This window comes from Macrobrachium rosenbergii, chromosome 56 (genome assembly GCF_040412425.1).
Source record: "Macrobrachium rosenbergii isolate ZJJX-2024 chromosome 56, ASM4041242v1, whole genome shotgun sequence".
In the NCBI taxonomy this organism is placed as follows: Eukaryota; Metazoa; Arthropoda; class Malacostraca; order Decapoda; family Palaemonidae; genus Macrobrachium; species Macrobrachium rosenbergii.
The window spans coordinates 4,080,112-4,107,500 of NC_089796.1; the positions used below are offsets into that span (position 1 = coordinate 4,080,112).

The following is a 27,389-nucleotide window of genomic DNA, read 5'->3' on the forward strand; positions in this document are numbered from 1 at the left end:
GCAGAACACTCAAGAGCAGCTGACAGCATGGGAGCCAAAGCAGACATGGGAGTTACGGACCAGGAATCACTGACATATGGTCTCACAAAAGAAATGATCATAGGTTGAACATCCGAAATCAGCCGCAACAGAGCAGCAGCCTGGGAAACTAACAAAGAAGGAGTCGCTACAATGTTCATGTTCAACTCCTGATAAGGAGAAAGCATACTAGAAAAGACCTGAATATTGTGAACCACTTCTACAGACTGGTTCAAAGGTACAGGGCCAAGAGAAGTCTGAACTTTGGACAACTGCTCCTTAGGCTCCACAGGTATTGATTCTTGTGAACAAGAAATAGACGACTCCCGTTATTAGTGTTTCAACAAGGGAGAAGTAGCTGACAGAGAAGACTGACTTAAAACGCCTCTGATAAGATGGAGACGTGTCATGGGAACTGAGTGGATGAAAGTGATGAGAGCAGCTCACAGGTGAAATGCACTGAGCACTCGAGCAGTTAGAAGTTGAGCTGTGTGATGGTAAGTGGCAAGGGATGGAGCAGCATGAAGGGGGCATAACAGCTACAAAGAGAACATTTCAGTAATGACCAGAGCAACAAAGTATGCAGACTATCACATTCAGCATGATCAGGTTGCTTCTCCTTGCATGTACCCAAAGCAGAAAGTAGCACAGAACAGCAGACTGGTGAGCAATCTTTATCAAAATCTACTGATCCCGAATGCAAACAACCACTGTTAGCGCCATGAGAAAATGAATCATCATATACACAAGGAAAAGTTTTGGAATACTCATATAACACCTTGATTGGCAACACAAGAGATTGAGTCTTATACACACATTTACTAACATCAACAGAGAAAAAAAACAAAGAATCACCTATAGCTACCAAGTAATCCGATGCGGCCATACTAAGGAAAGAAGCTGATGACTGACTTTTCCCCTTAATGCACACAGAGCAATCACCAGGTGAACAAGAACTGGGACCAGCACAAGAGCAGGCAGAAAGAGGGGTTAAAAGGCACAGATCCACACCATTCCCCAACATAATTTGATTCTCAGCAGTGCCAGACTCAGAGGGAGCATAACTGGGCATGTCAACAGTAAGGATGCACAGGAGTGGAAGCATCATCCCATCTTCCAAAATAAGAAGTAAACTTACTGTACTTTCTCTGTCACTCTCTCTCTCTAGGTCATTCTTGATTTAGTGGCAATTGCATGAAAATAAACTGGTTGCTTGAAAGTTCCAGTTGTTTAAATACAGTATACAAGGGAGTTTACTATACTTTCTTTAATAAACAGAAGCACCAATTTAAAAGAAAAAATAATGAATAAGCAGCACTTAAAACTTCTAAAAACACAAGAGCATTTATTAGAAAAAATGTATTACCTCTACTTTATTTCTAGCATCTTGGACAGATACTTCAACACTGCACGTACTGCAAGTTCTTTCCACATCATTGGGGCATGATGCCACGGTTTCTGCAGTTCTATCATAACCACAGCTTAATTCAGTCTCTACAGCTTGAGTACCAACATTAACGTCTTGTGATTCACCAGGTCCTGACAGGTCCTTCAGGTTGACACGATTCCTCTTTGTACATTGCAAAGGCGAGACTTCAAGATCTGGCGTGGCATCTATATCATTAAGTGGCATGGTACTGCTTGTATGAGTCAGATTCTTCAAAAGAAAAAAGGATGATAACTGTGTTTTAAATACGGTATACCAAAAATTCTTGCTAAAGTACTACAGTAATAAAGACTTGAGGTATTATCAATAACAAATCCCATATTGCTTTTAAACTGCTGGGTTCAATAAACTACATACAATGGAACGTGGTGAGGATTTGTTTTGATATCCGACAAATACTCTGCATGTTCAGCCAGAGGCCCGAACAGTTTTTGGATTTTCTTTAGGGAACTCAACCATTTATTTTCTTTCCTGAGAGCAAATTAAATAACTGCTGAGAATGGACTGTAAATATATTGAGATAAGACATTTCCACTATTCAAGAATTCTTTCAACTACTGAAGACTTATTTTGAGTTCCAGAAGTTTTGTTGTAGTATCAAAATAATGAAAGATGATGCAGAGGAAAGAAAATTAACTTTGGACAAGATCGTCCCATCTAACATGAAACTTAATCAAAAACCCAAGCAATAACCTGGGATTACGATTAAATACAATTAAATAACTTAGGATTATGATTTAGTAAAATTAAAATGATACAAATTTTGCTCGAACATAATCTGCACAACGGACTTACAGTCAATGCTACACGAGACTAACCTCTTTGACTGATGGTACACACTTTGGTGAGCCAGGCAAAAGGTCTCCTCTCCGCATGACTCTCTTTAAATAACCAGGGAAAGCAAATGCAGCCAAGCACTCCTTGTTCACCTTTCTTCCTCTGATGAAATTGAAACCAGATGTTTCATTAAAGACAAAGTTACACATTCCCTTGATGAATACATATGTACTGTATTAACTGAACTCCAATTGCAGTTGTAAGATAGCTTAACCAGGTTAATGTCCTAAAATTAAAATATTTAATTCACCTGAAGGGTTTGCTCTCATAAAAAGAAAATCTAGAATATTTTACCTAAAAAATGACAACTTAAAACTTAATACAGTAATGGGATCAACCGAACATTTTCAGATTCAGTCAAAAGTTCCTTGAAGGGTTTATTATTCATGGTGCAACTGGGTTTCTGTTGTAGATTGCAATAAAATCTAAGGGGCATTATTTACCTAAGTCTGACATAATCATAATTACTTTATCTATCAGAGTCTGAAATTAAGTGTCACAAACAATATTAGGGGCACTACAGTATAGACAATTGTTTTGCTAATTCAAGGTGACTTGCTGATCCTGAGGTGTGGCCTTCATGTAAAAGTTATTTTTTTATTTCCATGATAATTTATCACTAACTTCTTCTTCTTCTTCGTTTAACGTGCTTTTTTCCCATTTTTCATATGGGGTAAGCACGATGCCTTCTCTTGAAGGACTTTGATCTGGCGTTGGGGTAGGCTGTAGCCTCCATCGGCTGCCCTGCCTGACATCGCTTAGACCCTGGTAGCATGTGTATATGTATCGTGCCAAATCCCCAGCTCCCTTTCCCCTAGCAGCGAGGAGACGTGAGCGGTTTAGGCCGACAGTTCGAGACGTGTAAGGCGTCTGTTATGTTTTTTTAGAAGATGTTGGAGTGGCTTTATTTGTGTGTGTATTAGTCTGTAACACCCATTTGCTTTCAGCAAACCTATCCGTTGATTACATACATAATCCCGGGGTGTCTACACGGATAGCAAAGTGTCTGCCCTCTGACTGGCCGGCTGCGGATTTGAACCCACGACACAGACTTCTTATGAAGTCCGAGTCTGCTGCTCTACCGACCGAGCCATCAAGGCTCTGATAATTTATCACTAACACAGGATTAAAAATCTATCTAGTCACACACAACTGCCAGATTCTGTTGTGAATGACATAATTTCAAACAAATACCTCAAGCCTTCAACAGCCAAAATCACTTTAAGAAAGGAATAAACTAAACCTTACCCTGCAGCATTTCTTTTTTTCAAAATCTTCTCCGATGCCAAACAAGTAAAGATCTTACTTCCCATTGAGATGTCAACTCCCAAGCGTTGACTCACCATTGACACAGTGACATTTCCATCGTAATCCCTCAGGAACACAATAATACGCCGATAGAGACAAGTCATAACAATCTGTTGATGGTAAAAAAATTCTTACTATTTTAAAGCAAAGCATAAACCCAGTAATATAAGAAACATTACTTTCTAAATTCAGAATATTGTGCGGGACAATCACATTATCATTATCTTAATAATAACACCAAAGTGCTCTGATTAACAAATGGGCTTTGAAGGGATCAGACTTACTGTCTTACATTTAGAGAGTTTAGCGACACCTTCATCTCCTCTCCAATATCAATACTGTACTAAATAATAAATGATGTCTCTAAGCTCTGCATATATTTTTATTACAACTTTGATACCTGACATACGCAGTGACTTAGATTAATTGACAAATTAAGTTCATTTTATACATATATAAAAATATCAATTTCATATACATAAACTGCACAAATTAAATTCCAAATAACTAAGCTTTAAATCAGGCAATATGAAGTGATAATCAGTCAAGCAAAAATACTCTGAATCAGTCTAGCTAAATTTTATTATGACTGTGTAAATTTAACATTGATGTTTATAATTCCACATACTGTACTGTACTTTAAAACAAACATAATACATTATCAATGTATTTTGTTTCTCAGTTTGAATAAGGTATGCATATTCACTAAGTAACTCTTAACCCTTACAGGCCAGGCTGAATATACATTAACAATACTCCAACCAAGACTGGGCACACTTTAAAGTCAGCCAACTGAAAAATAAAAACACATCACTCGTAAGAGGAAGATATGCAAATACACATGGTATAAGAAAAATATTCTAAATGTTCTGTACCTTTCATGGGAAGTTGAAAGTGAATATTTCCAAACCTGAGCAGGACCTCTTTTCCAAGACATTCATAAAAATATGCTAATTTTAGTAAGTTTTACATGTGTTCTCTAATAATTTTTAAAATTTTTAAGTTTTACATGTGTTCTCTAATAATTTTTAAAATTTTATTTTGTAACATTACACTTACAGCTCACATAAAATTATGACCGATAGTCAGTAACAATCGCCCGCCCTGAGTATATTTAATACAACATTTACAAGATGTACTGGGATGGGGAGATGTAGTACCTTTTAGTGCGTTCCAAATGTTCTTACTAATATTGTTTTGTACTTTACTTCGCAAAATTACAATTACAGCTGATATACTACTGTAAAAGATAAGAACTAAAACCAACAGCAATCCCAGAGTATACCTTGGGCAAATATACACAAGATGTGATAAGACAGGGAGATGCAGTAAATTCCCCCATGAAATCTAAGGTCACACTGATCTTCCTTGAACCCTGGACTCAGGTTTAGTGTTGCCATAAGAGCTGCCAAAAGTCATTTATGGCCCGCTCAACTGATAGGAATGTTTTCGTGCAAAATTTGTCCAATTATTATGGCACAAAATAACAGTACTCATATGAGCTAAACCAGGGAGTTTCATATGGAATTGTTGGGGATCATAAGATCCCATGCCATCCACTAAGGGTTAAAAACCATCCTAAAGGACATAATCTTGCACAGAATGCTCTTGTATTAAAATACTGAGAAAACAAAACTAAAATACTATAGGATGTACCAATGGGTTGGGATTCAAATTTGCTGTGTATCATGTGATGAAAAGTGCCTACTAGGGGTTACACCCACCTCTCACTTATCAACTATCATCAACTATCATCCATTGGTAAACAATCTACTTGATTATTCTTTGCATTCATTAAATTCATCTTGAGGTAACAAATGCCAAGGTGTGAAGCAAGAGCAACACTGGCATAGTGGTAAAATCATTTTTGATACACCTACCATTACAGTAATTTCAGATGAACAAGATGAACAGCATTAGTCAATAAGACTCATTTTGTTCTCACTGTACAGATACGAAATGGTATGTTTATATGGATTCAGTAGGTTGGGTTTCATTAGATTTCTGTGATTAAAATTATTACTGTTTAAAGAATTTATATGCTTTTAAAGAACATGAACAGGACTTGTTACTTTTTAGTGTATGTACAAGAAAGAATCTATAGCCTTTATTAGAGTGAACAACGATGCAACAGCTATGTCACAAGGGTTTGGCCTTCCACAGTAGCATTACAAACTCTGGGTACTGTCTCAGCAAAATTTCAGACAAAGTAAGGGAACTACATCAGAATATTTGATCAACTTAAGAATAAGCTATTAGTCAAGAAAGAGTGAGAGTGACACAATTTGGGATGCTGGAGCTTGGTCCAGACTCACTCAGAGTGGTCTTTCATCTTTCAAGAGCTATCAAGCTAGTATGACAGGGAATCATCTGCAAGGAATAAGACTATTTATGATTTATGGGTTCCTACGACCAAATAAAAATAAGAAAATGACACTTGGTTCACAGTCCACAATGTGTTAAAAAGAAGGGGTGATTAAGATATTAATCATTACTTCATAATGAATGCAGAAATTTCCACAGGTTAAGTCACTCAACTTACATCTTCCTCTTCAAAAAGTGCTGGATCAGTGCATGGGGCAGATGGTCTTGCACACAATTCACAAATGTGTTCAAGGGGTGCTTCCTCTTCTTCCAGTACTTTAAAACAAACCTACAAAAGTTAAAACAACTTTAACACTTCTCCTTAAGATACAGTTGAATTCAGACTAAAAAACTGTCTACAGTACTTCATTTCACAAGACCCAAATACTGTACCTGAATAACAATTAACAAAAGTTCATGTGTGTCACATATTTTTACATCTTATCCCACCAGTAAAAGCCAAGGCAAATACCACTGTAATAAAATCTTGGATAATAATGACCCAGCCTGTAGGAAGTACCAATATATTACAATATTATTCATATCAATATGTCCCAAGATAAATTTAATGGAGTGATGGGTGGCCATCATTCACTCTGCCCAGCCAGCCCTGAGAGAGCTAAATACAATGGATTGGTGGTTTGGTTAAACTAGAGGACTTAATGATAATTGAATATTATTGAATACAGAACTTTCTGATTTTTCAAATTGCCAATTCTGTACTCTTAGCTTGATCCTTGGGTAAGGATCTCTACATCCACACTTTCTCAGGACTGTCCACAGATATAAATTTGTATGGCTTGAATAAACAGAGTTTAGATTACTAAAAAATTTATCAATCTTCAGTTTAATGAAAGGCTACACAGTTCCCCGCCCAAGTGTCAATTCAGAATTGTAGGTGCTTTATATATGAAATGAACACAATGAAAGCAGTTATTTTACTGGTATGATTCAGTCTAGCTAACTACACCTCTTAGATGTTAAGCATAAGTAAATTACTATTAAGTCCTCTAGATTAACCAAACCACCAATCCATTTTATTTAGTTCTCTCAGAGCTGGCTGGCCAGAGTGAATGATGGCCACCCATCAGTCCATCAAATTTATCTTGGGACGTATTGATATGAATAATATTGTAATGTATTGGTACTTCTTACAAACTGGGTCATTATTATTATGCAAAATTTTATTACAGTGGTACTTTCCTTGGATTTTAGTGGTGGGACAAGGTGTGAAAATATGTGACCCACATGGACTAGTATTGGTAACTGTTATTCAGGTACAGTATTTAGGTCTTATGAAATGAAATAGACTCAGAATTTGCAGGAGGTACCAATTTGTATTAAGCAGTTTATCTACCTACTTAAATGCTCCATTGCCATACAGCAGCTGAAAAGTATTGTCTTTAATAATAAAATTTTACTCTGAATTTGGTAAACCTAGCATGAAGAGTTAGTCTTCAATAATACAATTCAAATTCTACCTAATAAGAAGAAGTTAAATAAATATGGCACCTTTTTGGTATGAAGACTGCCATAATCCAGAGATGGTTTTGATCCAACTTAATTGCTTTTAAGATTCATTATTCTAATAATACCGACCTCTCACTTAAGGACAAAACCTTTACGTAACCCATGAATCTAGTAATGACCTGTACTCACCTGTTTATGTAGCATGTCTAAATATGGACGGAGATACAAATTAAAATAGAATTCAAATCAGCAATAAATGGCATGTCAACGTGTCACAAATTATAAACTAAAAGACTTGCAACGTCAGGAATGTAAGAGAAGCACCATGCTGTGATGGAAAAGCTATTCTTGCAAGAAGTAGGACACTGATCTTTTGGGTATACAAAAAACTGCAGACCAGGTATTGAGATGGCTGTCAATATCCTGGATGAAGTTATGGAGCCCAATACTACTGGTGACTAAAAAATATTTTCCAGGGGTGAATTCAGCAAAATCTGAGACAAGCAGACGGCCTATACTACTCTGCCATATGCATGGTTATCGATAAAAAAATATTGGCAATTTGGAAAGGTGTAATTACACAATGCTTAGATTCACGGTCAGAGTTCAATGAGAAAATTATATTACAAATTAGCACCTTCTATAATAACGTATTTGATGGAGAAATAAGGTCAATAACTACCTCCTACATACAACAGCCTAAAATTACTTTAAAACACATATTGCATTACTCTCATTCTCTAAACTAATACCCTGTACAGTACCACAATGTTCAGTACAGTGTTAAACCTGTGAAGTGTTCACACTGGTATTTTGGGGTAACTTACATTCAGGCATGGTCAGCCTTCATAAACATAATATTCTATGTAAACAAACTTCAGATCCAGCAGACAAATGGGTTCATTTTTACAAAAGTTAAAAATCTGGGGCATTTTGTCTTTACAAAGAAATTTTTACCAGACAGTATAAAGGTTGCAATTTCATTCATCTAACTGTTTACCACAAACCCCAATCAAAATTAGCTGAAAAACTTGTAAAAATTGACAAACAGAAAATGAAAATTGACTATTCAGGGACATACTCACCGCATGTTGCCAGTTTCCGCAGAAATGACAGAGGATCATTAACCCATCATCCAAATTAACTCCACAGGGGCAACGTACAGGGAAGTCAGGATCAGGTACACAAGGTGATGGCACCATAACACTTCGAATACTAGAAGTAGAAGCTGTGACCAACGTTAAATTATTAGTAAACACAAAATCTCGGATGATATTTCAAATCAAAGTCCTGCATTATCAATAATCACAATATGAGCTTGGTGTCCCAGCTTCCATACCTTTCTTTTACTGTACTTATAATTATTATGGTTGTTGCAGAACTACATAAATATTATTTAAGCAGTGACGCACTTTCCAACATGAAATATTATTTAAGCAGTCAAGCACTTCCAGAGGAAAAACTTTTGAAGTTCCACAGGTAGGTCCTCAATGCAATGTCCCTTGCATGGCAAAATGTAAATTCAGAAGATAAAACATATTAATATGGAAGAAGGCCACATGGGCCATTGACTTGAAAATGTAATGAATGTTCTTTGTAGAATCCTTCCCACCCAATTGTCCATGTTTTTATACTGGTCTTCCTCCAATTTTTATTTTTCAATTATGCTCAAATGTCTTGAACTCACTAAATCATTCTAAATATGTGATTCACCAGTCAGGTTTCACAATTTTCAAGTAATCAAACTATACTGGAATCCATCAAATTTCAGGGCCAATGGGCTGCCCTTGGCCTATCCACCACAAACAAAGAATTCTTGAAGGTTAAATATGATCTAATAGAAAGGAAAGCCATCTTACTCCTGTTTTGTAAGTATTGATCATGGTATATTCACAAGCAATATGCTCAAGGTCTCAGCTATCTATTCAAATTTTCTTAACCAAGTTTTACAAGATTTCAGTTACTCTCTCTTTATGAAATGAAGTATGAACAATTATAACTTACTGAAAAAAACCTTTGATGCTATGTTTATCAATGCAATGGCTTTGGATCAGCTAAATCTTTAATAGTCAATACAATGGCTTTGAATCTGCTAAAACCTTTAATATTCTTGGTAAGGTGGTTTTCAAATAACTACAAAACCATGAAGGCTAATGAAGCAGTAAGGGTCAACTTTTAAACAGTCACACTTTGCTGGCAAGCAGCAATAAGCTTAATTCCAAAACATAAAGGATTCTGGTCCTGTGGAATTCTTACCCACTATATATAAAGATGATCTAAAGTAAAATAACAAATTTTTAAAATAGGGAATACAAACTGACACCTTTTAAATGGAGCTATCCCAAAAGTAGCTGCAGTAACATTCTACAAAGAAGAAAATGTTCCTGGGTGAAACAGATATTCACAAAGAACATTATTCTCAAGAACCCCTTTCAAAACTGGTGAGAAGGAGACACAAAACAGTCAAATGATAAAAGTGACACTTTAGATGCAGGGAGGTCTGCTGATACCTGCAACTCACTAACTAGCACCACCATACAACTAACCTTATAACTACATTCATTCAACTGTTTAGCTAAGTGTGAAAGAAATTTTCCACTTAAAAGGCGTCAGTTTGTATTCCTGCAAGAATAAATATTATTCACCTCGCTACGCTAAATTAAATGGTATGGTGACCATGGTCGTCGGTAAATGATCATGAAAACTGCTAATAGCAGCCCTACAATGGTATGACACAATAGGACTGGATAAAAAGATAAAAACTGATTTGCTTCACAACTCAGAAATTATTTACCTGGAGTATTATAGGTTTGTTTAGTGGGTGTCTGAGCAGTGGAATAAGAAGTTGATGCATATGAAGCTGGATTATCCAATGTCTTTTGTGTAGACATTTCAGGAACCCTGTAGGAAGCACTAGATGGAGGGGTTTGCGGAAGAATGTTATTATCATCAATGTTTTCCGAAGCCTGGGTCTCAAGGTTCCCATTTATGTTTGAATTTGCACTACTACCCTTGGCTGTTGGAGGACATCTTAAGGCATCACTTCCCTCAGCAGTCTGCTCTTTCATGTCAGTAATACATTTCATCTGAGAAAAAGGGGCTGGAAAGGGAAAAGAAAAATAGTGAGACAATAATTTACATTACAGTCAAGAATGAGTATAACCATTCACACAGAGGCAGAAATGTGCACCTACATATCAACTTTATCACCTAGAAGGCATATCCTTTGATAACTCAATTCTATAATACAACCTTTAAGACTTCTAAGTGGACTTAACATGTATTCATAGGAACTTCAGGATTCTACTGTACCCTGGGAGGCATATCCTTTGATAATTCAATTCTATAATACAACCTTTAAGACTTCTAAGTGGACTTAACATGTATTCATAGGCACTTCAAGATTCTACTGTACCCTAGATTGCTACATAGCCTTCAGGTCTAATCCTCAAGCACAATTTTCTTCAACTTATTTTTCTGTTACTGTTTATTTGTTCAGTTACCTCTTTTACTTGTTTTGAATATTCTTTATTCAGCACATATATTTTTCATACATGGTCCACCATTTTATGAAGGCCTACTAGGCAAGTTCATGGCCCATCTGATTGTTCATTAAAAAAACAAATTTTTAAGTCATTTGTATTTCTCACAAGTATATAAACCACAACCTTTTAACCCCTCATTCCTCTAAAGTTGCCATTAATTTTTCCTTTGGTTCCATGAACAGAGCAGGGTGGATGACAAGGTTCCGATTTCTATAAAAAAAAAATATAGAAAAGACTAAAAAATTTGTTAATCGTTCCTTTGCGGATATACTGTGACCATCACCTACTATATAGAGGAGACTTTAATGTAGGGACTGGAATAGCCCCTACAACGCACAAGTGCCAAACGAGAAGGGAGTGAGTTATATCAGAGGCTGAACATATATCTGACATCCATAGTACAAGCAGTCCCTGTTATCGGTGAGGGTTCCGTTCCCGACGGCGTGACGATAACTGAAAATTGCTGGCAATGGGAAATCAACAGTATATTGGTGCCTCTGTTAGGTGGGTAGTGGCACTGATCTCTGGTTATCAGTGCTGATAAGCAGATACCGGCGCATATCAGTGCTGACAATCTTGTTATTGTCGTTGCTAGACAAGCACCATAAAAACCGGATTGCCAATAACCAGGGATTGCCTCTATAGGACAGACATAACAGTTGTTTTGTACAGCAATGTCAAGGTTGGTTTTAAGCTCCCCAATTTGTGTCAGATTTATGAAATTATGATTCATTAAATTTAATGTATTTTTTGCAGTTAGCCTTTATATAAGCTAAATGCACCTTTCAGATATGTGAGTAAAGATTTAACCTCTAGCAGCTAGATTATTCACCTCAGAAAATACTCAATTTTGTGTGCCAACATAAATTCTTAGCTTTCAGTTAAATCACTGTACTCACTATTAAAAGATAAAACTGGTTTGTACATTACATGGAAAAATATCAAAATTCCTACATCTTTTTGCAAGTTTATAATTACCTTTTTATCTTGTCTATACTGTACAGTATATATAAATCTTTTACCATGCACAGAGCAACTTATAAAGTGACTGTCATTGAAATTGGGTTTGGGGATACAATTGAATTTAATCCCATTGTATTATTTCTTTCTTTGATTTTCATTTATGCCCAATTTTGAAACAAATATGAATAACTTAAAAATCTAAAACTACTTGTGCATTATCTACAGTATATAAAAAAGCTGAACACCTCATGCTTACAGTCAGGCTCCTTAAATATAAAAGAAATACAGCAACAATAATGACAACCAAATACTTAAGCTAAGTGGCATGACATATCTAAACAATGACCCACCTGATGTGTCTGAAGACTGAGAGATCAATCGGTATCCATATCTCCTGACAATGTTATCAGACTGGGGGTTTAAGGACTCCTGTTCCTCTATCTCCTAGGGGAGGTAAATAAATCATACATAAACATTACTACACTCTGTTAAAAAAAATATAAGTCGGAAGCAGCTAGTGAATAGCTTTAAAAGAAGTCAGCACAAATCTAAAAATGGCAAATTCTTGAATAGTTTCACAATAATGAACTCAATAATAAAGTACTATTATATAATATTGTTTTTATAACCGCAAATTTGTTCATTACAATCCTATAATTTGTATAATGCCCGTCATTACAAACACACTGTTACCGTTACTACAAGCCATACTGCAATCCTAGTTGGATCAACAGAATGCTACAACCCAAGGGCAGTCTGGCACTAGAAAAATAAACCAAGTTAAGATTTACTTTAACCATTACAGGACAGGGTAAATACATGTATATATTAACCACACCCTTAAACTGGGATAAATTTAAGGTTGGCCAATTTAAAAAAAAAAAAACACATCAATGGTAAGAGGAAGATATGAATATGCAAACGGTATACGAAAAAAGTTCTATAAATTTTCTGTACCTTCCACAGGAAGCTGAAAGTGTATATTTCCAACCCTGTGTGGGACCTCTTTACCAAGACAGTCGTAAACAATATGCTAATTTTACCAAGTTATACTGTATATGTTTTTCTAATAATTTTATTTTATTTTGTAAAATTATAATTACAGCTCACACAATATCATAACAGATAAGAAATAAAATCAGTAACAAATTCTGAGAATATTTATGGAAAATATTTACATGACGCCCTGGCATGGGGAGCTGCAGTACATTCCCCAATAAAATCTCAAGGCAAACTGATCTCTCTCTACTGTACCAACCACCTATTAGAGTTGACGTAAGAGTTGCCAGGAGTCATTTACAGTACTGTATTGACCACAGTAGTGATCTGGAAGTGATCTGAATACTTTTCCTGCAAAATTCGTTCCAACTGCTTGGCACGAAATGCTGATCGTCAGGGGATGATACCTAGTCACAACCATAAGGCTACAAATAGTCGTTAATTGACGACTCCCGCTCACACAAAAAAAAAAAGGAGAAATAACAAAGAAAGCAAATATCCTAAGAGTGGTAGGTAAATGAGACTGATATGAAAGTAAAATAACTACGACAGAATAAAAAAAAATAGAGTAAAACTCAAGTCAGCCAGCAATAAATGAAAAAGTAAAAACAGCCCATTAATCACACAATGCCTCTCTTCCTAGCAGTAGATTCCAGTCACTCCAACTTGTATCAATTACAATTGGGAACTTGCTGTCCCGTCACCTTCTTCTTTTTTTCTTTAAATCTTCAGATGAAAACCCTTACACAGACAACAGACCATAAACCCAAGAGAGCTCCAAACGGAAATCAGCCTGCAGAGAGACAAGTTGTGGGAGAGGTATTAAATAATTAATATGAGGGTAGAGAAAATAAACTGATAAACATGATTGCAGGAGACATCCGCAGAAAGCAGAAATGGATTTACATCTTATTTGAACATTTGGAGATCGGGAGATTCCACATCACCATGCAAACTACTCCACATTTCAATTGTAGCCAAGATAAAACTAGCAAACCGAGTAGTATTAAACCTGATACTAGAAAATAATGCTTTCTTAAACCTGATACTAGCAAATAATGCATTCAGCAACAGTCTGCCTAGTCTTGTGAGCATAAACAGTTAGATCAGGTAAAAACCAGTGGAGATTATGTTTGTCGTTGTAGTACAGTTTATATACAAAACAAAATGAACTCACTTTACAGCTATGCCACAAGTCAAGATTAAGAGTTGGAAAAATAAGCTTGACTGATAACAATCTATCCAAGTTTGAGCTGAGTCAGAACTGGAAGGCCAAACTTGAGAAAACTGATCCAAACAAGCAACAAGAAAAAAAGTTAATACACTTAGATGTAACAGTCTTATCACAAAACTTTCAACAACATTTCTGCAAGATGAAAACTGTTTGAGAAACAGAGGAAGCAATTTTACGTATACGTTTCTCAAAAGTCAAATTCTTGAAAGTCCCTGGCATTTAAAATAAGTGAGGTACTTGATCGAGATACACCTGAAATCCAAACAGGTCAAGCATGGTGAGACTAACTTCTGTCCAGCAGACTAAAGACTTGTGGACCAAGGAATATTTGCAACACAAACATAGGCCTGCAGCATAAGACGGCTGGGGTCAAGATGAAACAATCATTAAATATAATGGTTACTCTAAAAGAACACAAAAAGGCATAAATATTTCAAACACAAAAATTTCAAAATATATTTAACCTGTGCAGCACTCTCATCAGCAGACTTTTCCTCCCCATAAAAATGTTTCTTGTCGACAGAAACACGGACTTTAACATTGTGATAACGGGTGTTCACTTCTCCTGCCTGCAAAAGAAAATGGTTTGTATTCATAAGACAGAAAAAAAACTGCAAAATTATAATTTCTTAAAACTAATTTTCAGGAAATTTTAAACTTTAATAAGCTATGGAATATCATGCAAAATCTAATTGGAATATTCTTAGATTTATAACTCATAGTTTGATAATTATCTAACACTTCCATATGAAAGTTATGTATTTTAAAATCAGTGGTCTAGTTGAACTACCTTCTAATAATAATAATAATAATAATAATAATAATAATAATAATAATAATAAATAAATAATAAATAAATAAATAATAAATGATAAATAATAATATAATAACAATAATAATAAAATATTAAAAATATATAAATACTTAATTTAAGACTTATTTTCTAAATACTGTACTTACCTCTCCATTGTATAGCTTTTACTGTACTACCCCTGGCATGGAGAGGTAAGGTTCATAAAAAAAAAAACAATACTAATAATGTGATAATATTCAACTCCAAACTTACTGCAATATTGATACTTTCATCTTCATGCTGAAAGTCACTGGAAGCAGCCGTTGCAAAACCTTTAGGTTCATAGTCTGGAGGGGTAACTATAAACAATATAAATTAGAGGGCATCCAATATCAACATTCAGTACAAAACCATAAATAGAAAAAATAACAACCATAGCTACATAAACTCTATTAAACTTTATAACATACATATAATCCTTACTGAACTACCTGTTTCAAGACAGCGCAAACGTACGACCAGCTCTTTTTTCCAAAGCTGTAGCAGAAACAGAAAGTGACGAGGTGATCCTCTGTGATTTCTGAAAATTATGCATTTTACACTGGAAAATGAACACTTAATTACCTTGGGAGAGAATCACAAAAAAGGGTATGCAAAGCATATGGAAAAAATACTTTAAACATTTCATGCAGAATATCTTTGAAGGGTCTGACAATGACAAACATGTTGTCCCAAAAAAATCTGTGGGACTTATTACACAATTAATTCAGATGATGAAGTAGATGATATTGGAAAATTTGTGAAACTGAAGGAGACCAAGAAAGATTTAATGCGAATTTGAAGTATAAAAGCACTGGAAGAAAAGGTAACAATGGAAGTAAAAAAAGAAGTCCACCATATAGAGTTGAACATGGCTATATAAGAACTATTGGGTATTGACTACAGTGTTGAATGGTTTATGAAAGAACGAAAAATAGAGTAAATGAACTTTTACAATACTGTATTAAGAAAATGAAATGAAAAAATTACAAGTCAGACAACATTAATGGGATTCTTAAAAACTATGCCCAGAACCCCTACTCCTATCCCTACAAGTCCTTACTTTCCCTCAGTTATCTTCCTTACCCCGGCCCTCTATAGATCCTGATAACTCTCCTGCTAACTCCAATGTTGACAATCTCTTTAGACAAATTTGATGACTGAAATGATAATTTGAATGTCCTTTTTCCAAACTATCTTTTTGGGGGTACGTCATTTTTTATATGTTCACTAACTACAGACACCACCCTACCTACAAAATTCAACTTACAAACATTAAGATACAAATAAACTGGATGGCAAATTAAAATTGTGTTCAGAGAGCTTCCCTTTGCTACCTGTAAGTTCAAATTTTGTTTTGTGCACCTATTCTGTACATACAGTACTGTGTGTATAGTGCATTGTGTTTTAGGATGAAAATATGTACAGTACAGAATTGTGCTGATTTTATATCATACTGTGCTGTACTTAATAGGGATAAAGAGTACAGTAACCAGTACTTACAAACAATTCAACATACAAACATCCGTCCGGAACGTAAATTGTATGTAAGTAGATGTGGTGTTTGTACATTTGCATTATTCTGCAATATGTAAGAGTTAAAAATTAAGATTACCATGTTGGAGTTTCCTTTAGAACTTTCTTCTTGTTCAAAACAAAATCAATTACCTGCATTTACATTATGCTAACTGAAGGACTGCATATTACTGTAATATTACTTCTTCTATTCTGTTTATTACAGCATGCAGTGCTTTACTGCATGTTTAAAAATACTGTATACTAATGGCATTTAAACAGTATCTGAAGATGGTTGACACAAACACACTACCAATGCAGTATACCTGAAATATCAGTAAGGGGCAGCTCCTTGTTTATTAGAAAATTTGCATAACAACCCAGTTGCAGGAATGGACCTCAACAACCCAGTTGTTGGAATGGAACTCAGTCATTAAGCACGGAGTTTTTTTTCCCAAAAATGAACAACCACTGAAGCTAAATGAAGACTTGCCTACCATCATCATAATAGCTGAGTCTCATCCCAAGATGCACCTTCTTTGGAAGAGGCCTCAAAGACTGTGTTAAAAGGAAAATTGTCCTCAGCATTTTCCTAGTAGGCTTCCGAACATCAAACTTCATTTCTGATGGTCTGGGGGAGTTAAAGAGAAAATCTTACCATCTGAAACTCATGACCTAAAATCAATATCATTTCCTATTTTAACATATCCCCAATTATGTGGTTTTATCTGGCTATCAGACAGACAATGAATGAAAGTCAACCAAATGAGGAGAAACTATTTTATCCATGTGAACTGCTATTATATCTCACTTTCAGAAGAATGTTTTCATAAGAATATTTTCTGAATAATTGTTTTCAAGAGAAAGCTGAAAAGTCAAACTCACCTTTATGGTGCAAAATAGGCTTGAAAGCCTAAGTATGCTTGATAGAAAAACATATAACAAATCAAAGTACACCTACTCATTCTTTAACAAATTAAGGTACAACTACTCATTCTTTTAAAGGCATCATCTTTGGGTAATTAATATGGAGGACGTAAATTACTGATATTTTCTATTTGTTTATCAAAAGCAAAAAGTGAGTTACTGAGCCAATATGGGACTTGTTCTAGTTTTTTGCTCATTCCATCATAATGAGTTTTACTTTACACAGCAATTAACCCAACCTCTGCAACTTATTTTAATAAACAGCAATGCATGGTGTTTTACACACAGGCTGGCTTGTGTCTGGTATAACCAATCAGAATGGCAAGTCAACTCTGAAATCTTGCGACAATGGAGCTTAAACTTATTATTGGTATTGTGATGTACTGGATCTAGTTCTATCACAGCTGTGGCCATCTCTAACTGTGGTACAACAGAGATGTACATTTTGTTTATATCATTAATAAAAGGCTTAGCACCCAAAGTTTCATGCCACCCATGAAATAATAAAATATGATTGTTCATACCACAGAATGCTATTTACATCATGATTAAAGACAAGCTGGTTTAATGAATTTTGTGGATGGGCAAACTAAGATAAACAAACAAAATCCCCCACCCCCAAAAAAAAAAAAATGTTAGGATCATTCACCCCCTTTTTTAGTTCCCAAGGTTTCTGTTACATATTAAACTTACTGGGCTGAACTGGATGAAAACTCTACTCCTGGGGCCCCACCACCGGTGTACTTAAACTTGTAAGTGTAAGTTTCAAGGACAACATCAGGCTGAGAGGGGTCTTCATATATTACTAATGTTAGTTGACGAAGCTGAAAAATGCAAGATAAACGATTTATTAAAAGAACTGTCACTACAACTTGTCAAAACACAAGTGTCATTTTAACTTGACATGAGGCTAATTACATAGTGCCACGATCATTTGGTAAAACATTCACAGCTCTTCACCAGCTGCAATGTTCTCCATGCACGACAAGAATTTTTGTTTAATAGCAATTCAACTATGAATTTCCCTACCAAGATGTCTACACTCCCTTCCACAGCCACAAACTAAAGGATGGTTGACAAAATAAAGATTCTGCCAGGGAGAAATGTAGTACTCAAAAACACAGTAAACTATTCAGAGTATGGAAAGTCTACTTTTCTATAGAATTACAGGCATTCCCTGCTTACTGGTGGCATCGGTTAATGGCGTTTCGGCGCCTGGCTAGCAAAGCTGTTATCCAGATTTTCAGCCCCAGTAAGTGATTTTAAGCACCGTTAAGCGGTTTATTGGCACTGATATCCGGTTAGTGGCTCCGCTAAGCAGTGTATCAGTGCTATTATCGCCAATTTTCAGTTAGCAGCACTTGGCCGGGAACAGAACCCCCACTGTTAACTAGGGATTGCCTGCACCATAATTTTTTTTTTGCTTAACCCTGCAACATTTTTGTTTTGACTGAGTTGTATACTCTAGTTTAATTCACAAATTTGATATGAAGCATACGGCATTTAGTTTTTCTTTGAAACACTATATGAATATACAATCTGTGATAAAAACCTTCACACTTTCAACAAACAGATGATGGCCTGATGGCCTATCGATGAAAACTTTTACAACGTATACTCACATATTGTCTGTCAATTGCATCATAACATGACTGAATCCAAGAGAATAGAACCCTTGAGGGCTTACATGGGGATTCATCTGTAAGTACTTTCAAGCTCAGCCCATCTAAACAATGATCCCCATATGCATTCTGGAAAAAATGGAAAAAATTTATAGCACCCCAAAACAAATAACTTCAGCTACTTCCATGAATGCCAGATAGTCTGTCGGAAATACTTTTAGTCTTTAAAATTCACTGCAAACATACTTAATAACTATATTATAACCAATATAGTTATATAATCATAAATAAGGGAATAAGGTGAAGAAGTCAGCAAAATAACAGCAATATGAGGGGAAATGGGGACAAATTTTGAGGGGAGAAACTGGAGGCGTTAAACAAACACACACAATTTACAGCCACTTCCACAAACAGAAGCACTAAGGGACCCAGATGCATATTATGACAGGTGACAACCAGAATTCTTTTTAGTATATATGGAGGCTGTACTACCATGGATTTAGGTTATTGTATTGTAATGGGTTGATACAGAAACAACCTTAATCAACCGGTTTCAAATAACAAGTAAACCTAAGACTTACTTCTGGAAATAAATCCCTCAGGTAAGTAATAGACGAAATTCCAACAGTAAGAAGTTTTTTCACAAAGGTAGCAGATTCTTGAACAGTCCTTTGCTCTGGTGGAAAAATAGTACTCCACTGCAAAAGGAAAAAACAGTTACTGAATATGAAAAAATTGTATGAATTTTCTTACCAAACTCTCAAAACGTGGAAACAAAGAGACAAGGTTTACAATCTGATAGCATGTATTCTGCAAATAAGAAAAATGTAAAAATTCAGAGATTTTCGGGTACTTTACCCATGAATTAAACCATACAAAAGCAATGTGAAACAGAAAAGTGATAAATGTTAGGAAAAAAAAAAAAAGGGAGCACAGAACAAGGCTGAAGGGAAGGCGTAGAGCAAAAGATGACGTCTAAAGATCTGAATAGTGTGCATTTAGATATCATTAAACCACTGAAACACAGACTTTGCTGTCTTACAGAGATCCATGACATAAAATGTGTAACTAAATGCCTGAAAACTTTGTCCTCTTTGTGTTCTTCATGGCTTCTCAACACATACAAGATGGTCCTAAGGCTTAATTGCTTTCCTTATTGAATTTTTATGTTGACTGTGAAACAATTTTCAAGAAATACCAGTCAATCTGACCATCCTTTTGAAATTTCCATAACAATGGGTTAATGTCATACTTATGTCGAGTCCTTTCATTTCTATGACCCTCCAAAATCCTGAACGTAAACACAAAAAAGTCAAAGCATCCTTAAAATACACATACTTATATTAGTTGGACCCCACAGCTGAAATTCATAAATGTCATTGTAATACTGGTCCACAGGCAGCAACACCAATTAATTAAAAAACAAATGATCATCACCGTACAGTACCGTACCGTACTTACTGTGCTGGTTTGCTGTTCAACACCTTGGGTTGGTTTGGCCATCATTTTTGTAGGCATTGCGCACATTTCTGTGATCAGGTACGAACTCTACCATATACTGTACTATGGTGACCTGAAAATAAATTCATCCATTACAAACACACTCTAGGACATACGGTACCTACCAAATAGACTTGACGTTAATTGGTTGTGCCATCACTAACAAAAAGATTTAGCTAGAGACCCACAAACAATTCTATCTCAGGACCCTTCCTTGTACAATTAAATGATAAAGGACTGATTCCTGCCAGTCAAACAGAATATTTACTGCCTTTTATGTGTTTCTCTTTATACAGTATATATGTTTTTCATTTACATTTATGATACTAACCATCTTTAGGTTACATCTTCACATTCATCCCCAAGAGGCTGGTACTAACCACGGTGCCCACTCCTCTAGGTCAGGTTAGGCTGAAAAGTACTGGCTAGTAAGGACCTGGAACCCAGTATTGGGGTCACTTAGGGAGATTTTGGTTAAACTGTCTCCCTGTAATGCCTTTGCCTTATCTTAAGTGTTTTACAATTTGTTTGGCATTTGTTCAAGGTTATATGCATGAACTGCATATTACTTATCTTGTTATTTAAACATTTTTGCCATTTTAGCTTATGTAACTCACTTACATTTGTTTTACCCTCAACCAAAAACCCAGACTGACATAAATATTACGTTGGGAAACCTAACATTTAATGGAAACTATTGCACAAGCGTTAGGCTGTCAAGCCTGGATAGTGTAACCTGGTAAGATGTACAAACTGAATTACTCTCTTTATCTATAGTCAGCCTAATCCAGATCATTCTTTAACTTGTATTTTATGAATATATAAGCTTAATGGTACAGTTATTTTGGTCATACTAAAATGCTTTAATCCCCCATTAAATAAATAAACGATAAATATATATCCCAATTGTTTCTTATGTGTTCTATGCACTTTTGACCACTTATTCAATTTGTGCAAACCAAAAGAGTTGCATACGCTATATCCTCCAGATGTGGCCAGCTTAAAAGAAGAACAAAGACATTGTGCATAGCGAAACATTGTGTGCACAGCTAATCTGCAGTACTGCCAATTCACTTGGTAAATTTTTACTTTAATACCACAATCACACCATTGATCACCATGTTTAGTATGAGATGGCGTCCCCCCTTAAAAAAGATGGTAAATATCTAAGTAACAGTAAATTTGTGATATATAATGTGATTTTTTATTAACATTATTAAAGAGTCTTATAAGGTGATTCTACGGAAGAGCTCTGCAAGGTGCTGTGTTCAGTACCTGCCTCTTGGGGATGATCGTAAAAACCTAAAAGAAAAGATGGTATATTTCTCAAATCATTTTACCCACAGGCTACTGCATTAGCCTGTACTGTATATACATTTTTCTATATTGTTCAGTCAAGATATTTTACTAATAAATGATATGGCTCACTCTGTGCAGAGCTTCTTTTGTTGAGCTACCGGTAAATGTAAAAGATGGCCACTTGAAGATATAATTTTTTAATATTTTTTTTTACTAAGCACTATTGAAATAGGTGTACAGTATATAATACAGTAGAAGTGAGATAATGAGATAAATTTACCAAGACTATTTGAGAAATTAACCATCTTTGGTTTATGTTTCTACATGCATCGCCAAGGGGCTGGTACTAAACATGGCATAAGTTTTGCATGAAGTCATGTTTAGTACCAGCTCCTTGAGGACGAAAGCAAAAACATAAACAAAAGAGGGTTAAATTTCTAATATCTTGATAAAATTCTCAAATTATATCACCTGTAATGCATAATATACATCCTTTTCTATATTCAGTCAATGAATCACACTAGGTCAAGATCTTCTTGTCACCATCTCCTTTACATTTACCAAGTTACCAAGTAAAATAATGCCACTCTTTCTGCAAAGTTGCGTTCCTACAATTTATATTTAGCCAATCAAAGTCGATGGCCGTAGGACCCCCTACTAGTACTATGGCTGTAACCCCAGCAGCCCCCTCCCTTCTCCATCTCATTGGCATGGGATTAAGGTGGTGGGCCGGTCTTTTGCACTGAAAATCAGAAATATTTTCCTAGCCTAACAGGATGTTTAACCTACCCAACAAAGACCAAGATACAGTAAGCTACCCTGCAGCCTATATCACTTCATACTTTGTAAAAAGGCATCCCAGGTTTAGCGTACATCCTCGATCCACAATAAGCAACGTAATTGGCATGTAATTCAATATGACTTGACAACAGCTGGTAATTCTAAGCAGTAGTTCTGCGGTGAGCTAGACTATGGCAATTGACGTTTTCCTATGTTATTTTACTTGCTTTACAAGATTTTAAAGTAATATTTTGTCAGGCTGGCTGTAACTAAACTGTAATTGACCTTTGAAGACTACACGACAGGGTAATCTAAGTCGGCATTCCGCGGCGAGCCCCCCACCCCCCTCCATAGCTAATAGGGCAAAATTGTAACCAGTAAACATCCCTGGGCCTAATGCAACCTGGGGTGTTTACTGGTTACAATTTTGCTGTATTAACTATGGAGGGGGGTGGGGGCCTCGGCATTCTTAAGGGTGTTTACTGGTTACAATTTTTGTGTATTAACTATGGAGGGGTGGGGGGGGCATTCTTAAGGGTGTTTACTGGCTACATTTCGCCGTATTAGCTATGGAGGGGGGGGGGGCTCGCCACGGAATGCCGGCTTAGATCTACCCCGACGGTATCGTGTAATCTGCAAAGATCAATTACAGTTTAGTTACAGTTGGCCGGCAAAATATTGCTTTAAATTCTTGTAAAGCAAGTAAAATAACATAGGAAAACGTCAGTTACCATAGTCTAGCTCACCGTGGAACTACGCTGGGATAGGCGAGGCTTTACTTTGGCCTGCGGCATCCCCGATGATACAAATCAGCCTATGGAACAGGAAGCCTCATTCCCAAGCCCTAAATTTGTTCGTTATCAAAAAATCATAAGTTCAAATCAATATTTATGTTCTTTCATAAAAAAAAAGAGGCTAATGCACAAGGCCAATTAGGCTTTACTTAGCCTAGGCCTATGGCATCCCTGCCAAAACAAATAGGCCTAGGCTAGTCCTTGGACAGGAGGCCTAGGCCTAATTAGGTCCAATAATTAACAAGCTTTAAAACTGTTGATACTGAGATGATTTACACGTAGGAAGACATATTTTTAAGACGTCAAAAAAGGCCAAAGTTTAGATTATAAACTTATTAAACTGTAGGATAAGTTCTATTTAGGCCTACGTAGGTATGATAAGCCTAGGCCTAATTCAGCCCAATATTTAAAAAGCCCTAAAGTTTATTATTCTCAGTAAATTTTAATATACGAAGACATGAATTTAGTACGGAAAAGGTGGACCACAGACTAGATTACAGGCCTATTAAACTACCCTCCAGATATATACGGGTTGGCCAACAATGGCGGCTCACAAATCAAGTCTGCAGGACCAACAACTTATTTCTTATTATATCATCATATATGAGCCATGACGTTCAGTGAAATGGACTTAAATATAAAATCAATGGGGCAACATACCTCCGGAAGGTTAATAATTGGGAGAAATCTTGAAAAATATGCATAAATTCTGTTGAAATGTCAGGCGGTTCCACTACAAACTTGGGACGCGTCGGGATTGTTTACGAATCGTTCTCTTCAGAAAGCGTCAACTTTATTGCATTATTATGAACATTTAGATTCTATATTTTAGTATATACATACACACTTAATAATTATAATCTATAAAAATTATAATTATAAAGTATGAACACTATAATTACTCGCGTTTTGATGAATCGAAGTAGCCATTGTAAATCTTATGTTGCAGCGAACGAGATTACATTGCCAGACATTGTCTTCTCTTGGTTGAATTATTTTCCCGCCATTTGGTTGTGTACAGGTTATTGAAAACAAGGAAATTTTTTGAATAAACACAATTTATAATTATATAAACTATATAAATCATAGTTCAACACGTTTGGATAAATCCAAGTAGCCATTATTAAGGTTGTGCTGCAGCGAACGAGAGCTTATTGCCAGACATTATCCTCTCTTCATCCAATTACTTTCCGGCTATTTGGTTAGTTTATATTATTTAAATTACGGCCAATTGCCCAAAGTGAAAGTATGGTATGATGTGAAATGGAGTATGATAGCTAGCGTGGACCTTCGAACTCTAAACAACCAACAGAGACATTTTCCCGCCAAGACTACCGCAAGGCTTTGGCAGTGGCTCAATAGAGGCTTTGTACATGACGTCATTTCTTTGTTGCAACACATAATATCACCATTATGGAGGGAGGGCTCAGTTTGTCATTTCATTGCTCTTTTTGTTCTTGAGAAAGTTAAAAAATTAATATTTGACACCAAAGAGGAAATTTTAGTCGATGTGTGTGTAAAATCAACTTCGTGCATATCAAATACTGACTATCAGTGCCATTTGTTATTGGGTAAATCAGATCGGTGCCATTAGTCAGTAAGGAAATGCAGTAACGTTGATTGAATATAGAATTTAGCACTGGGATCTATGAGGCTATTCAGTTCTGAAACGGAAATTGGCAGTAAAAGGGTTGAAAGGTGTAACAGGAGGAAAACATCGCAGTTGCACTATGAGTCATTTGTTAGGGGAGGGTTGAGAGTAAGATGGAAAAAAGAGAACATGAAAGGTGGTACAGTAAAAGGAACGAAAGGGGTTGCAGCTAGGGGCCGAAGGCACGCTGCAAATAACCTTAAGTAATGCCTACAGTGCACCGCTTGAGATGCATTGACGGCCCTACCCCCCTAGGACAGGTCAAAATGATTATGCCTGATATATTTTAAAACTGCCATTTGAACTTTATGTGAAAGATTGAAGACGAGTTTCAATTCACTGCAATATATGCTGCAGGTTTCAATGTAAGAAAGATTAACAGAAAGGAAACGTGTGATGACGACCAACATAAGTTTAGGATTTAATTATTTAAACACATTTTATTAATTACTCACAGGAACAAGCTTTACGTTAGGCCTAAACGGATTTTAAACATTCAAAGGAGTTTCTCTGAACACCTGATTTTAAACTTTCAACACATTCAATGTTATCTTTCAAAAGAACAAAATATAACGACTCCATACAGGCACGAAATCAAAAGAAAAAGTAAAAAAGAAACAACACTGTAAAAATGAACTTTTTTTTTTTATTATTGAAACAAAGAATCAAATGTCATTGAATAGTTAACTCAACACAGTTGTGCCTACGTTTTTCCATCATGTTCATTTTTCGGGAAACTCGTTCCCGGGTAAGACGCACAGCATTTCGAAGAGCAAGTTGGCCCCTGTCAGTGCAGTTGTTCCCTCGAAGTCGTAAGGAGGTGACACCTGAAAAAAAGAAAAGATTCTTTTTTTTTAACTGTGTTAAAATGATTCAGTATGAGAACACATCCAATAGCCAAACAATTTATCCTAAGACTATGGCACCGGTCCTGGCATTCCCTAGTTTATGGCTCTGTGATATTTAAACGTAGAGCCATGTCTACACAGATTGTATTTATCACACGACAAATGGTCACGGGGGATACAAATCGCGTTCCACGTACTAGGATAGGCGTGATTTAAAAAAAAGATACCTTACTGAATATCATTAGGCCTATCTGTTAACTAACCATCTACCAAATAACCCGTCTTTCTTACATGAAAGCACTATAAAGTGTTCAGCATGATATTACATCAGCTGCAATTTTTCCTCCCAATGTACTGTAGAACAACAACAAACTCAGATACGCGTCGAAATAAAAAAAAAAAAAAAAGAAACATTACTCACCTCAACTAGATCGCAACCGACAAGATTCAAACCCCGGCAGCCACGGATTATTTCCAGCCCTTGTATGGTCGTTAGGCCTCCGATTTCAGGTGTACCTGTGTACAAGGAAACAGACATTACACACACACACACACACACACACACACACGTCTCTGATGGTTGGTCAGAGTTCAAGGGTCAACATCAGGCCTCTTATCACTTGCAACACTTTGCCAAGCTTAGGGTATATGAACCTTTCAGAGTTGTCCCAAGTAACAAACTAGGATTCTGTAACTTTTTAAAATTGGGAACAAACTGGAAAAAATTAAGAAATTAGGGAATGGAAGTAATAAATCACATCGTACAGGCCACAGGAATATAAAAATAATGAAGTTTTTGTGAAAGACTTTTTTTGAGAGACTGAAATAGGCGAGGATTTAAAAAATGGTTTTTCAAAATTGTTGAAAATGACCCCTTAAATATAATCATTAAAATTACAACTGCCCTTCAATATAATTATTTAAAAAAATCTTATAAAGGAATTATCATTTCATTACCAGAATGATAAAATGATGGCAAGTACAAGATGATGAATGTTAAAACATTAAAAAAGAAAGGTTATGAATCGGGAAAAACATGAGCAGGAAAAAATACGAGGGCTTAAAAGGCAGTAGAATTTAAGAAAGTCAATCAACGAACCGTGTGAATTTAGGAAGAGATAGCACAACGAGTGTTACGGGACTGAGACAAAGACAAGATAAACCAAGGCGTTTTTTAAACTGACCAGTGCCAGGGCAGAAAGCAGGGTCGATACCGTCGATGTCGAAGGAGAGGTACACAGGTTTATTTCCCAGTTTCTGCCTGATCTTTTCCATCAGAGGAGAGAGGGATTTGTACCAGCAGTCCTCGGCTGAGTAAATGGTAAATCCCTGGGAGAATAAATAAATGAATAATTACTTCATAAGTTGATGAGGAGAAAGGCAGAGGTGTAAATATGTACGTCTGTATGGGAAGATAAAGGTGTAGGCCTAGTCAG

At 36.0% G+C, this 27,389-nt stretch overlaps 2 protein-coding genes across 2 annotated transcripts in view; both read right to left on the reverse strand.

Annotated features, from left to right (window-relative positions):
• LOC136836081 (uncharacterized) overlaps positions 1–24,247 on the reverse strand; it is a 29,117-nt gene extending 4,870 nt beyond the window's left edge. Inside the window, exons 1-15 of the mRNA XM_067100029.1 lie at positions 24,115–24,247; positions 20,543–20,654; positions 19,663–19,779; positions 19,082–19,210; positions 18,153–18,283; positions 17,030–17,163; positions 15,252–15,337; positions 14,650–14,754; positions 12,303–12,396; positions 10,239–10,544; positions 8,530–8,672; positions 6,153–6,263; positions 3,551–3,720; positions 2,284–2,404; positions 1,385–1,675 (exon numbers count right to left, since the gene is read on the reverse strand). Of these exons, the coding sequence (XP_066956130.1) occupies positions 1,385–1,675; positions 2,284–2,404; positions 3,551–3,720; positions 6,153–6,263; positions 8,530–8,672; positions 10,239–10,544; positions 12,303–12,396; positions 14,650–14,754; positions 15,252–15,337; positions 17,030–17,163; positions 18,153–18,283; positions 19,082–19,210; positions 19,663–19,779; positions 20,543–20,608 (2,004 nt within the window). The 5' untranslated portion in view covers positions 20,609–20,654; positions 24,115–24,247. The remainder of the gene's footprint in view (positions 1–1,384; positions 1,676–2,283; positions 2,405–3,550; positions 3,721–6,152; positions 6,264–8,529; positions 8,673–10,238; positions 10,545–12,302; positions 12,397–14,649; positions 14,755–15,251; positions 15,338–17,029; positions 17,164–18,152; positions 18,284–19,081; positions 19,211–19,662; positions 19,780–20,542; positions 20,655–24,114) is intronic.
• Positions 24,248–25,731: 1,484 nt separating this feature from the next.
• Positions 25,732–27,389, reverse strand: part of LOC136836082 (guanidinobutyrase-like) — a 14,222-nt gene continuing 12,564 nt past the window's right edge. The window contains exons 6-8 of the mRNA XM_067100031.1: positions 27,138–27,282; positions 26,375–26,469; positions 25,732–25,932 (exon numbers count right to left, since the gene is read on the reverse strand). Coding sequence (XP_066956132.1) covers positions 25,828–25,932; positions 26,375–26,469; positions 27,138–27,282 — 345 coding nt within the window. The 3' untranslated portion in view covers positions 25,732–25,827. The remainder of the gene's footprint in view (positions 25,933–26,374; positions 26,470–27,137; positions 27,283–27,389) is intronic.